The sequence below is a fragment of the Eretmochelys imbricata genome, chromosome 5 (genome assembly GCF_965152235.1).
Source record: "Eretmochelys imbricata isolate rEreImb1 chromosome 5, rEreImb1.hap1, whole genome shotgun sequence".
Taxonomy (NCBI): Eukaryota; Metazoa; Chordata; order Testudines; family Cheloniidae; genus Eretmochelys; species Eretmochelys imbricata.
In genome coordinates, this window is record NC_135576.1 from 92,075,593 (window position 1) to 92,087,727 (window position 12,135).

At 43.3% G+C, this 12,135-nt stretch overlaps 1 protein-coding gene across 1 annotated transcript in view; it reads left to right on the plus strand.

Annotated features, from left to right (window-relative positions):
• Window positions 1-12,135, plus strand: part of FRMD3 (FERM domain containing 3) — a 216,885-nt gene that overhangs the window by 173,847 nt on the left and 30,903 nt on the right. Inside the window, exons 9-12 of the mRNA XM_077816390.1 lie at window positions 585-648; window positions 3,547-3,635; window positions 8,282-8,356; window positions 9,172-9,240. Coding sequence (XP_077672516.1) covers window positions 585-648; window positions 3,547-3,635; window positions 8,282-8,356; window positions 9,172-9,240 — 297 coding nt within the window. The remainder of the gene's footprint in view (window positions 1-584; window positions 649-3,546; window positions 3,636-8,281; window positions 8,357-9,171; window positions 9,241-12,135) is intronic.

Below are 12,135 nucleotides of genomic sequence, written 5' to 3' on the forward strand. Positions count from 1 at the left end.
GAGCACCCCCTCGTCCAACATCCTCCTCCTGGTATTGTAGATAGAGACTTTGGCCAGAGCTAGGAGGAGGTTGACGAGGAGGTCTCGCGACTTCGTGGGGCCACGGATAGGGTGTGCAAAGAGGAACAAGTGTGGGGAAAGGTGTAGCCAGAACCTCAACAAGAGGTTCTGGAGGAGCTGGAATAGGGGCTGCAACCTGGCGCATTCGAGATAGGCATGCGCCAGGTTCTCCCTCACGCTGCAAAAGGGGCAGGCCTCAGGTGTAGGGGTGAACCGTGCCAGGTGCATGTCCACGCTCAAATAAATGTAAGTTTCTCTTTCCTCCCTGGTCCAAAGGAACTCTTTAAAGGCTCACAACAATGTGGAAAGCATAACACCCCAAGTCTATATTCTCTACTCTAAGGAAAATTAGTATATTATTTGCTCTAGCACTATGGATTTTACATTATTTACCAAGAGTGCACTGTTGATGAGATAATAACAGCCTGCTCTACATTTGTGAATCAGTTAAATTTGCATGAAAATGCACATCACTTTTGTTCACTGCAATTTTTTCCTTTACTTAAAAGTTGTTTTCTTTTTAGGGCTGATGTCTGTAAATTGAAATTTGAAGGGAAGACATTTTATGTGCTTGGAACTCAGAAAGAGGTTGGATATTAGTTTTATACTAAATTTGTATGAGTGATTTAGATTTAGTTTTAAAAAGTCACTAGTGTATTTTAATTTTAAAACAGGTTTTTTAACAGATGGTTTGACAAATTGTATTTCATATATTGTAGATTACATGTAAAATAAAAATAAACTTGTGATTGTTTATTGTTTGAGAAAAAGGTATCTAACTTGACAAAGGGAATAGATCTGACAACACCTATTAGGTTAATCTAATCCAACCATGCAGTGCAGGGATTTTTCTGTATAATTTGTTCCCTAGTGTTTACCTAGTCTAGTTTTAAGGGTCAAATTACCTAAATGTGGGAATTGCACCAGCATAAAATAGGAGCCCCTGACCCCTATGGTTAAATTTTCAAGTGGGCTATGTCACAGGGTGCAGACTCACCCAGCAGCACCTCCTGCTGGTCATCATCAGGGAATTAGCATCCAGCCTCCAGAGCACCTCCTTCAGGCCAGTGTCTCGCCGCCCCTGGCCCCCATGTCCCTCCTGGACCCTGGTGCCCTTGTTTTGGGTGCTGCCCCCTGGCAGTACCTCCACAGTTCTGGGTCTCCCCCTCCCATGTGAACCTCCACCCACTATCTCCACCTCACCTCCATCTTAGGCTACTGCCAGTCACCAACTAGCCCCTCTGCTCCCTGGGGCAGACTGCAGTATAAGCCACTCATTAGAGGCGAGGGGGTTTGGACCTGCTGCCTCTACAACCCCCATACCTAATAGGGCTTTCCAGGCTGGAGCTCCCAGCTCCTCTGGCCCTTCCCCAGCTCTGCACATCCTGCTCAGCAGCTTGTAGCCAGGCCCTTCTCCCTGTGCCTATAGAGGGAGACTCTCCTGAAACTTCTGGCTCAAAGCCTTTATAGAGCCAGCTGGGCGCTGATTGGGGCATGGCCCTCAGCTGCCACCATTTCCCCCAATCAGCCAGGGTTTTACTTCCTTCCCCAGCCCCAGCCCTCTGCAGGGCTTTTCTAATCCTTTCAGGGCTGGAGTGGGTGCTCACTTTGCTACAGCTGTTACAGGGTGGACTGGGATTTTTAGGAGGGAACTGGCAGGCCACTTGAGCCTTATTAACAGTCTAACTATGGGGCCTGACAGAGGGCAACTGGTTTCTAGAGAGAGGGGGAACCAGGGAGAGGATGCTGTGGTTGTTACTTAAAAGAGCTGCAGTGAGCAGAAGGCTCCTGCAGTGACTCTGAGAAACCAGGGGACCAGCAAAGGGGGTTTGCCTGCTGATGTCTACACTGTGGCCCAGCCATAGCTGGCTCAGGATCCACTGACTGGGGCTTGCTGGGCTCAGGCTGTGGGCTTAAAGATAGCTGTATAGATGCTCAGTCTTGGGCTGGAGCCCAGGCTCTGGGATCCAACCCCTCTTTGGGTCCCAGAGCTCGGGCTCCAGCCTGAATCCAGATGTCTACACAGCAGTTTTACAGTCTCACAGCTGAAGCCCTGTGAGCCTGAGTCAGCTGACTGGGGCCAGCCGTGGGTGTTTAACTGCTGTATAGATATATCCTCAGAGCCAGAGAGAGTTGGACAAAGCAGACATGGATCAGTGGAAGACTTGAGTTAAGAGGAGCCTTGGTGTGATTGCTTGAATTACGTTGGGATTTTGAGGACAGTTTGAATTATTTTGACTTTTATGTTAATAAGCCAGAACCCAAGAAAGGCTGCTGCTGTTTGACTTGTGAAACCTTCTGGGAGTTGAGTCCAGAAAGGCAAACTGAAGCTGGGTGCTATAGAGTCACCCCAGACACAAGAAGCACTCAGGAGGCAGCTGACCCTGTTACATGGGCCTTAAATCAGACTTGAATTTTAAAGTCTCTTGATTGTTTGGGAGCCTTCTGATTTGAGGTGCATCCTGCTGGACTCCCAAGCAGCTGAGTGGGAGAACTGCAGACTTGTGGGAAAAGCTCACTATCTAGTGTCTGTATAGTTAGTTTCTTCTAGTATTTGTTCATTCTCCGGTGTTCTGACCACAGAGGCTCTGCCTAGAGCATACCTCTTAACCTGCCCATGACCTTCAGGATGGTAGAGTAATGCAAGTCAGAGTGATGTTGGGCATCGCTGTGTCTAAGGCTATGGCCATGTTGAGGACCACAATCTAGACCGGGGAGGGAGGATGGAAGAAAGAAGCTAGACACAGGGAACCAGAAACTAGAGGGGGAATCTAGAATGAGCCATGGTATGGGGGGAGTCAGTCCAGGGAAACAGGGAGATTTAAATGAGGAAAGCTGGTTGGGGGTGGGGGAAGCTTGAAGTAGTGGATAAAGAGTCAAAGATAGGGATGGACATAGTAGTGAGGAAGAGAGCCGGTCAGCAGGGAGAATGGGTAGCCAGAGAGACGGAAGGAGGACGGGGGGGAGGGCCTATGTGGAGAACAAGAACAAGAGAGGAGAACATAGTGGAAAGTCAAGGGGGAGCCAGGTCAGAGGGTGGGGGGAACTCAAGAAGGAAGTGATGGCTTTGAGGGAGAGAATTTATTATCTTTATATGCAGAAGAAGCAAAGAATTCAAGGATTTGACAGGGGAGTTGAGGTAATGCATATTCATTAAATATGAAAATTGGGATGTTGCTTCATTTGCGTAAAACTCAGCTTTCTCTACCTACAGCTAAAATGGGTATGACCTTGAGTCCATTTCTCTCTTAACAAATCACTCAGCCATCTCCTTCTCCCCCACAAAAGTAGCTTGGTTATGTGAAAAATCCATTTTCACAGATAGAGGGGAAAATCAAGTGCAAATGGGTTGCAATGAAGTGTGGATTGATGTCACTTAGGAAAATTTGGTCCTAAATGTTTCTAGTGGACAGAGTTTCTATCCGTTCCACAGTCTCAAAGAATTCAACTTTTATGTTTTTTCTTATTTCTTTTTTCTACACTTAGAAAAAGGCTATGTTGTCATTTCATACCTCTACACCAGCAGCCTGCAAGCATCTTTGGAAGTGTGGGGTGGAGAACCAGGCTTTTTATAAGTAAGTAAATCTACATCAGTTCATCATCGTAAAAGGAAAGCGTGTGAACTAGGGTAGAAGATGGTTCCATGTGAAATTTTCTATGTGTCTTTAACAGGATGGAAGACAAAAACAGTATTGCTGCATCATTAAATGTAGATGCCAAAAAAGCATATTTGGATAAATGTGCAAATTGGTATACTAGGAGGTGAGGTAGTACTTCATTACAAACGAGGATAATAGTTGAGGAGGCATTTGGTGCTTTTTAGGGTGGAGGATCAAGAACTTTCTTCCAAATAGCCTGTACTAGCTAAGATTGTAGCAGCAATGTGTAGCTAAGTGAACAGGATGACAGACCAGGAGTCAGGGAACATGGATATTACTCTTGGTTCAGCTGTTGACCACCTCTGCAAACTTGAGCAAGGCACTTAACTGTTCTGTTTCTGTTTCTCCTCTGAGTAACATGGTGAGAATAATTCTACCTACCTCTGTTAAGTGCTTTGAGATCTATGCTAGGAGAGTGCTGAGCCGTAAGTATTATTCTTACGGGCATTTCTGAATAAACATTATTTTCCAGTGAAGCCACAAGGGCTGGTAACTGGTGACTAGGAATTCCACAGCATGGGTTAATAGACTTCAAAAAGGTGGACCTGCTGTTGGATGCATTTGGGAAAGTTGCCACTCATCTAGTTCAAAAAGTAAATGGCTATAAATCAGTTGCAAGAGAAGGAAGAACTCCAGAAACTATCCCCTCTCTTACACCTCAAAAGATACTTTGCAGATAAATCATCAAAGGTACTCATTCATTTTTTTCCTTTCCCCAGTTTACTTAATTAGATCTTTCGCCTTGTATACTAACATTTCCCTTTGGGCATGTTCCTTTTATTCCTGCTACTTTGAGTTTCTTTACAGCATCTGGCATACTTTGTTTTGTAAAAATGCTGTGTCTTTGGTGCTTGCAAAGTAGCCAACACTGAGGGGAGGGGGAATGACTTGTGACTGGGGAGATAGAATTTGTGTCTTAACAAGGTTGTTAATTATCTGTTTTATGTTGAAGCAGATTCTTTCTTTCAGTTTAACACGGATGCAACAGTGTATTGAATGAAAGGCATAAAATATAGGCCCGTTACAATACAGCCATTAATTTAGTTATGTTCCATTTGAAAACTATGTTTGAAGCTGAATCATTACAGAGGTTCTACTTAAGAACATTCTTCACCTTTAGACAGTAGGAGCTGTCAAAGTATGAATGTCCAATGTGGACTGGTATAAAATATCATCTGACATTTTGCTGTCCAAGTAGCAATATTCATAATGTGGGTCTCAGGCATCATTACCCCCTCTACTCTTTTCCTTGCCACACTCTCCATGTGGCTTCCATACAACCCTGTGAGGTTGTTTCGTCAAGTTTTTGAAAATATACTCTCCTGTTTCATTTCAGTGTCTGTAGACCGAATGGAAGTATGTTACTAATTGAGTAGGTGAGGATTGGAAGTAGCATTCCATGGACAGGAGTACACTGGTAGATTAGATTAGTGGTTGCTATAAATAAACAGTCTACAGAGTTAAAGTGAAATGAAGATAGGTTGCATAGCATTGCAAACCATCTACACTCAAAACCTACTAATGTGCTACAAGAAAGAGGGAAGTATTTCCTTAGCCTGCTGGAGGAAGTTGAGGGATTTTTCTGGCTTTTTCATTAATGAGTAATGTGGGAGAATGAGAAGATTCATGAAGACATTATAAAATTGATAACAGAGCTGAGGAGACCAGAAAAGAGCCAGTAGAGCCAGAAGACTGCAAAGTCAGGGAGATGAGAGGAGCACAAGGGGGCCATAGACAGTAAAGAAAGCTGGCCCAATGGCTCATAGGAAAGAGTCAAAAAGAAGCCTGGAGGGACCAAAGAAAACTGTGAACCAAAGCCTAGGATAATAGTATAGAACCAGCAAAGACAGATTTGGGATTCAGAGAAACCTCCCACCTTTTCACCCAGAATTGGGGAATTTTAAAAAATTGCTGGTGTTTCTGAACATAAAGTTCTTTATGAAATTGGACGTTATCAATTAAGTAGTGGAACGCCAATTCTGGGCCTGGCAAACAAGCACAGACTGGTGGGACTGCATAGTGTTGCAGGTATGGGATGATTCCCAGTGGCTGCAAAACTTTCATATGTGTAAGGCCACTTTCATGGAACTTTGTGAGTTGCTTTCCCCCGCCCTGAAGCACAGGAATACCGAGATGAGACCTGCCTTGAGTGGCAATAGCCCTGTGGAAGTTTGCAACACCTGACTGCTACCGGTCAGTCAGGAATCAATTCGGAGTGGGAAAATCTACAGTGGGGGCTGCTGGATCCAAGTAGCCAGGGCAATCAATAACCTGTTAACAAAGGTAGTGACTTTTGGAAATGTACAGCTCATAGTGGATAGCTTTGCTGCAATGGGGTTCCCTAACTGTGGTGGGGCGACAGACAGAACCCATATCCCTATCTTGGCACCGGACCACCTTGCCAAACAGTACATAAACTGCACTGTAAGTGCATAAACTTACCCTAGGGAGGTGGTGGAATCTCCTTCCTTAGAGGTTTTTAAGGTCAGGCTTGGTCCTGCTTTGAGCAGGGGGTTGGACTAGATGACCTCCTGAGGTCCCTTCCAACCCTGATATTCTATGATTCTAAGTGATACAACAGCATAATATTTGTGCAGCCCTGCTGAAAGTCTAACCAAGATAAAATTGGACTCTATGAATAGTTCTACTTTGGAACATTGCATACAGTACAAACCCTGTAGACTGGCTACACAAAATTACTTACAATGAATTTGCTACCCAAAAAATATTTTCATTTAAAAAAAAACCAAACAGACTTGCATGCAATTCCTGCTGGTGAGACATTCCCTTGGTTAAATTTGAATCATGGTTTCAAGCTTTCTTTTCAACCATAACAAGTAGAAACTTCACTCTTTTAAAAATGAAGGCTGAGATTCTGTTCTCTTCATGTGACTCTAGGAGCTAGGGACCTAGACATGCCTATGCCTTAATCATGCCTTGTATTAAAATATTTGTGTGATTATTTGCACACAGCTATAAATAAGAGTTTCTTCAAGGTTGGGGAAGAAATATGAAATCCACCTGACATTTCAAAATTACAGAATAGCAGAGAGGTTGGCATATCTGGAGCCATATTGTTCCTTGATGTTCATAAGCCAGACCCCCTCCCTCCCTCAAGCTCTGATTAATGTAGCCAAAGGCTGTTGCATGCTGATTCAAAGTGACCGGACTAGGTAGACTCTACACGTACATAGACTGTGTGAAGACACAGAAAATATGTTTTCTGGCTGTTTTCTGAGTGAGGAACTCCTGTTCTTTTGTTTCATATTTGTTTCAGTAATACCAGCATGCTTACTGCAGCATCCATGTGGGGAGTCCTTGTGTGGCTTGCTGGAGGAAAAAGGGTTTGTGCCACTTTAAGGGGCCCTCCCCTTACAATGGGTAGTAGAAGGGGAGGGAGGGAAAGTTTACCAACATGGAACAGGAAAGGGGAGAGGAGCAAGAAGCGGTTGGGACAGGTCTGGGGAGGGCACTGCCCTTCCTGCTGACTGAGAGAGTGAGGGCTGGGTATTTATATCCCAGGCAGTCCCAAAAAAGCCTTCTCTTACCCAGATCAGGCTGGCATTCGCACCCATGAATTTGTAAAAGGGCCAGGTTTCCTCATTACTCACTATGCTAGTTGCCCTTTTCTTTGGGGGCTGGGAAATAGTTTTTCCCTCACCACCAAATGGCCGAGGTTGTGCAGGGTACTTGTCTTCCCCATAGCAGGTCTGGGACCTGGTGGGACGGGTGTGTATTTGTGTGTGAGGGGTGATTAGGCTATAATGTCACAATGTAGTACATAAAACTTATGGCAGATGTCCATAATGGAAGGGATACAGTTATCAGATAAAATGGACTGGAAAAGGATTTGAAGGAAAGCATCCCTTAAGGAAGCTGAGGGAGGGGGATTTTGGGGCTACTGTGTCTCACAGGAGGGAGACGGTTCCCCCTCCTCCTTTTATAGCCCCCGTTCACTTCCAACAGGGGGAGCCTGGCAGGATTCCAGTAATGGACTGGTTGGGACCAGGTGAGGATTATATGGAAATGATTAAGCAAATTATGATCTGCACTGTACCATTTATTGCCAGGTTCTTCCAGATTTTTAGGTGAATAAAGATGTGGCCTTATTAAACCACATCCATTACCTCCTGTCCTTCTGGCATGGCTAGGCAGTGTGGAGGTAACCACATCTCTGTCCTAATCCTCCCATGTACAGGATATTGTAAGAACCCTTGCTGGGTTCTATGGTGGTTGGTTCACATGGTGTATATATAAACTTCTACGGGCCCTGTAGGCACATGTTTTACTTTCTTGCTCTGTTATCCAGATAATCACTCATTGGTATGCAGTCTTTCCATACTATCTAAATTGTGAGATAACTCTGTTATGTTTCACATGTAATTTTATGTTGAAATTATTACACATACCACTACAAAAGTTTTAAACTGCCAATTATAGAATATTCTGGTATAGTAGAAGAATAAAACAATTGGTCATTTGTCTTGCTCATTTCTGTATATTAAGTTGCTTTTTACACTTTTTGAAAATGTGACAACCATGTACTCTTCTTTTTCTGGAAGGTATGCAAAATCAAGTCAGATCAAGACGATGTCCAGCAGCAAAATATTTTTTAAAGGCAGTAGATTTCGATATAGGTATGCACTTTCTTGTCCTTATGTTTTTTTTAAGATTAACCATTTTGAGGGTGGAAGAGAGCTTGGAAAATTTTTAATGGGAAATTGAGCCTTTACCTCTAGGGTTCCCAATGCAGGTCAGTAGGGATTCAAAGCCTGATTGCTCTTCACTGTCTTTTATGAAATTAGTTGGTGGTTTCATTTAGATCCTAGTGAACAGTGTTTCACATAAGAAAAAAAGCCACAATATCCTTTGTTGCAGTCTCAAGACAAGACAAAACTTGGATAGCATAGAGATTGAACTACTCTCACCAGATGCTTCTAGAATCAGGGTAGACGTACCTTGATGAGACAGTGGGGTGAAACTCATGCTGACACAGCTCTTCTGTACTTGTTCTGCAGATAAATGATCTCCTGTATTTTCAGGGGGAGCACTACATTGATTTCTGATAAATTAAAAAATAAAAGTACTCTGGTATCCTGTCTTCTAAAAATGTGTTGCTTTTCTTTGTGGCCATTTTAATAGTTCATGTTACAGCTACATATTAATGTTAACATAAATTAAGAAAATCCCTCAAAAGTTGCTTGAGTATTCGAATTCATAAAAAGAAAAGGAGTACTTGTGGCACCTTAGAGACTAACCAATTTATTTGAGCATAAGCTTTCGTGAGCTACAGCTCACTTCATCGGATGCATAGTGAGCTGTAGCTCACAAAAGCTTATGCTCAAATAAATTGGTTAGTCTCTAAGGTGCCACAAGTACTCCTTTTCTTTTTGCGAATACAGACTAACACGGCTGTTACTCTGAAACCATTCAAATTCATGTTTCCTTACAGTGGAAAGGTCGCCAAAGAGGTTGTTGAAGCAAGCTCTAAAATCCAGAGAGAGCCTCCTGAAGTGCACCGGTATGTTTTGATACTTTAACTTTAAGGACCAAAGAAGATGAGTCTGCTTTACACAGAAAAAGTCACTTTGGTTACTATGGGACAAAGGGACCATCATTCTGAGCAGCCATTTGAGACAATCAGTCCTAATGGAAGATGCTAAGTTAGTATAATACAAGTGTCTCTATCACTTTTTCTGTCCTAGGTAAGGGAGTTGAATCAGTATTGACCTGAAATTCCTTTTAATCAATCAGTAAAATAGTTCACTGGCCTCTGTATCACCAGGTAGGAAGTATGATCCTGGGAAAAAAAATCACCTGCATTTCAGCCCCAGTCATTGACCTGTTTTTAATTTTTTAGGAGGAGGGATTTATGTAGCAACTTATCCACTGACTTAAAAACCAGTTTAAAGAGAGAGGAGAATAGTTCTTCTCATCTGGGAAAAAGTTCTCTGGTTTGCTTTTTCTAAAGCTATACTGTTTTACCTTTGAAAATAGACAGGTGTCTTCCTGAGACATGTCACTCATTGTACAGCCAGCAGGAGTTGATCAGACCCTGATCAAAACAAATGGAAATGGAAAACTTGCACAAACTCCATGATTAGAGACTAAGCAGAAGAAAGGAAAGAAATGCCACGAGGAAAAGAAACACTTCAGAAAGCTTGAAAAACATATTTATTGTGTCAGAGACCAGAGTGATTGCTTAATTTTTTGAATATTTGCAGCCACAGCCAGTGTAAAGTTAATTTTCCATTACTTTTGTGCGTGGAGTTTGTGTGACTTTTTTTCGTTGTGTCCTGAAATACCAGCTATCCCTTGGTGAAGCGTGGAGCATTGCCCTAAGTTAGGCTCTTAATAATGTCTAAAAGGTAATCTTCATAAAGATTCAGTTGTGTTGCCCTTAACATGGGTATACATGGTCATTGAATAACATTAACCAGGTTACATTTAAATGATGCGCCAAACGGAGGGCCTAAAAATTAGGTGTCTAAATAAGAGTATACAAAAATAAGTGGGCAGGTCTTCCATTGAGATTGAATGCACTATTTAAGTGTGCAAGTGCACATTAACATAGGAGATCCATATGATTGTCCAAGTTGTCTTGATTTATTCTTTGCTGTCCATTTTCTATCAGTCCGTTCTGAGGGATAAATATGATTTTGATTTTTTTGTTAAAGATTTCTTTTGCATTTGGCTTTTCTGTGTTTTAAAGCATTGCAAAAATAATATAAGTGAACGGTGACAAAATACATAACTTCTGTTGCCTACGCTGAGGGTTTACTCTACATGGCACAAAATTGCTGCATGAACTTAACTGCCTTTTCTTTTGATAACTATTTTAAGTAGTGTGTAATTTTGTGATGAGAAGAATATTGCTTTAGTAGAATGTGGGCAAGTACCCTTCTCAGCCTATACTGAAACAAGGTCCACACACTATGTGGAATCGGAAACTTGCCCTCATTCGAGTGTTTGGCTCTTTTAACAAAAACCTTTACAGCATACTACTGGGGCTCCTGCCTACAACCTGTTCTATTAATTTAAATAGAATATATAGCCCAAAGGTGTTAGTATAACCCACTCACTGTCCAGTGTTTAAACAAGGTTCGGGGTTTGGTATACGGAGACCTCAGCCTGCTTAGCACCATGGCAAACACATCATTAACAAAAATTATTTTACCCTTTTATTAAAGATGAAGAAAAGAAGGAAAAAATGTTGAAGCACTTGAACTGTAAAGTATTAAGTGAGGCCTTCATTTTAACAACATCCCTTTTCACTTTCCATTTCCCTTTAGCTGGAGTGAGTTTTTAGAAGGAAAAACCACCTTGTTTGACAGTCTCTTAGAGAGTATGGTAGATGAGATGGTAATGACTGTCCTTTGGGGGAAAAGAGAAGCTAGTTGAGACAGCTTGGAGCTGCTACTGTTGCTGTTAAGGTCTGATCCCATAGGCACTGACTGTGTGGGTGCTCCAGGAAAAAAATTAGTGGGTGCTTAGCACCCACTGGCAGCCAGCTCCCTCTTCCCCCCCCCAACCCCCCCCAGCGCCTCCTGCCCGCTGGCAGCCCTGCCGATCAACTGCTCCCCCTCCCTCCCAGTGCCTCCTGCCCACCGCAATCAACTGTTTCACAGTATGCAGGAGGCGCTGGGGGGAAGGGGGCGAAGCCGGGATGGGGCATGCTTAAGGGAGGGGCGAAACTGGGTGGGAAGAGGAAGGGCTGGAAGAGGTGGGCGGGGGACTTGGGAAGTGGGGTGGGGGCATGGCCTGGGGCAGGGCAGGAAGAGGTGGGACAGGGGTAGGGGCATGAGGGAAGGAGCGGGGTGGGGGTTGAGCATCCCGTGGGTCCATAGGAAGCCAGTGTCTATGTCTGATCCTGTTTCATCCCAGGTGGTGGTTGGGATTCATCTGGAAACATTTGAGGTGGTGATGGGGGGTGTGTGTGTGTGTGTGTGTCTCTGGTCAGGACATCTCTCAGGATTAGGACAAAGAAGGTCCGGGGTCAGAGGAGATAGTGGGGATAGCAGCTTGGGTGGTGAAGCGTCCTCCACTAGCCAGTGTTGTTCCTGAAAGTCCTTTTGTTTAAGGACCCACAAAGGGAGTGATTGGTGGAAGAGCCTATCCCCTCATTATTTTGTCCACCCATAAGACGTAGTTTTTGACACACCAATTTTGGTTCACTGATTTCTGGTTCCATGCTTTTCTTGTTTACCAAGCATGATCTGAACAGAATACTTGATTTATATCAGTAGGCCTTTTTGTTTGGACTAATTTGGTCTGTCTGATTCCCTTTCGTACTTTTTCCCATCAACATTTGTTGTTCTAAGTTACTGTGACATCTTACGAACTTTCACTCACTTCTTATAGTTAACTCACAACTACAGTAAATATGTGGGCCCAATTATCACAACAACCCAAAATA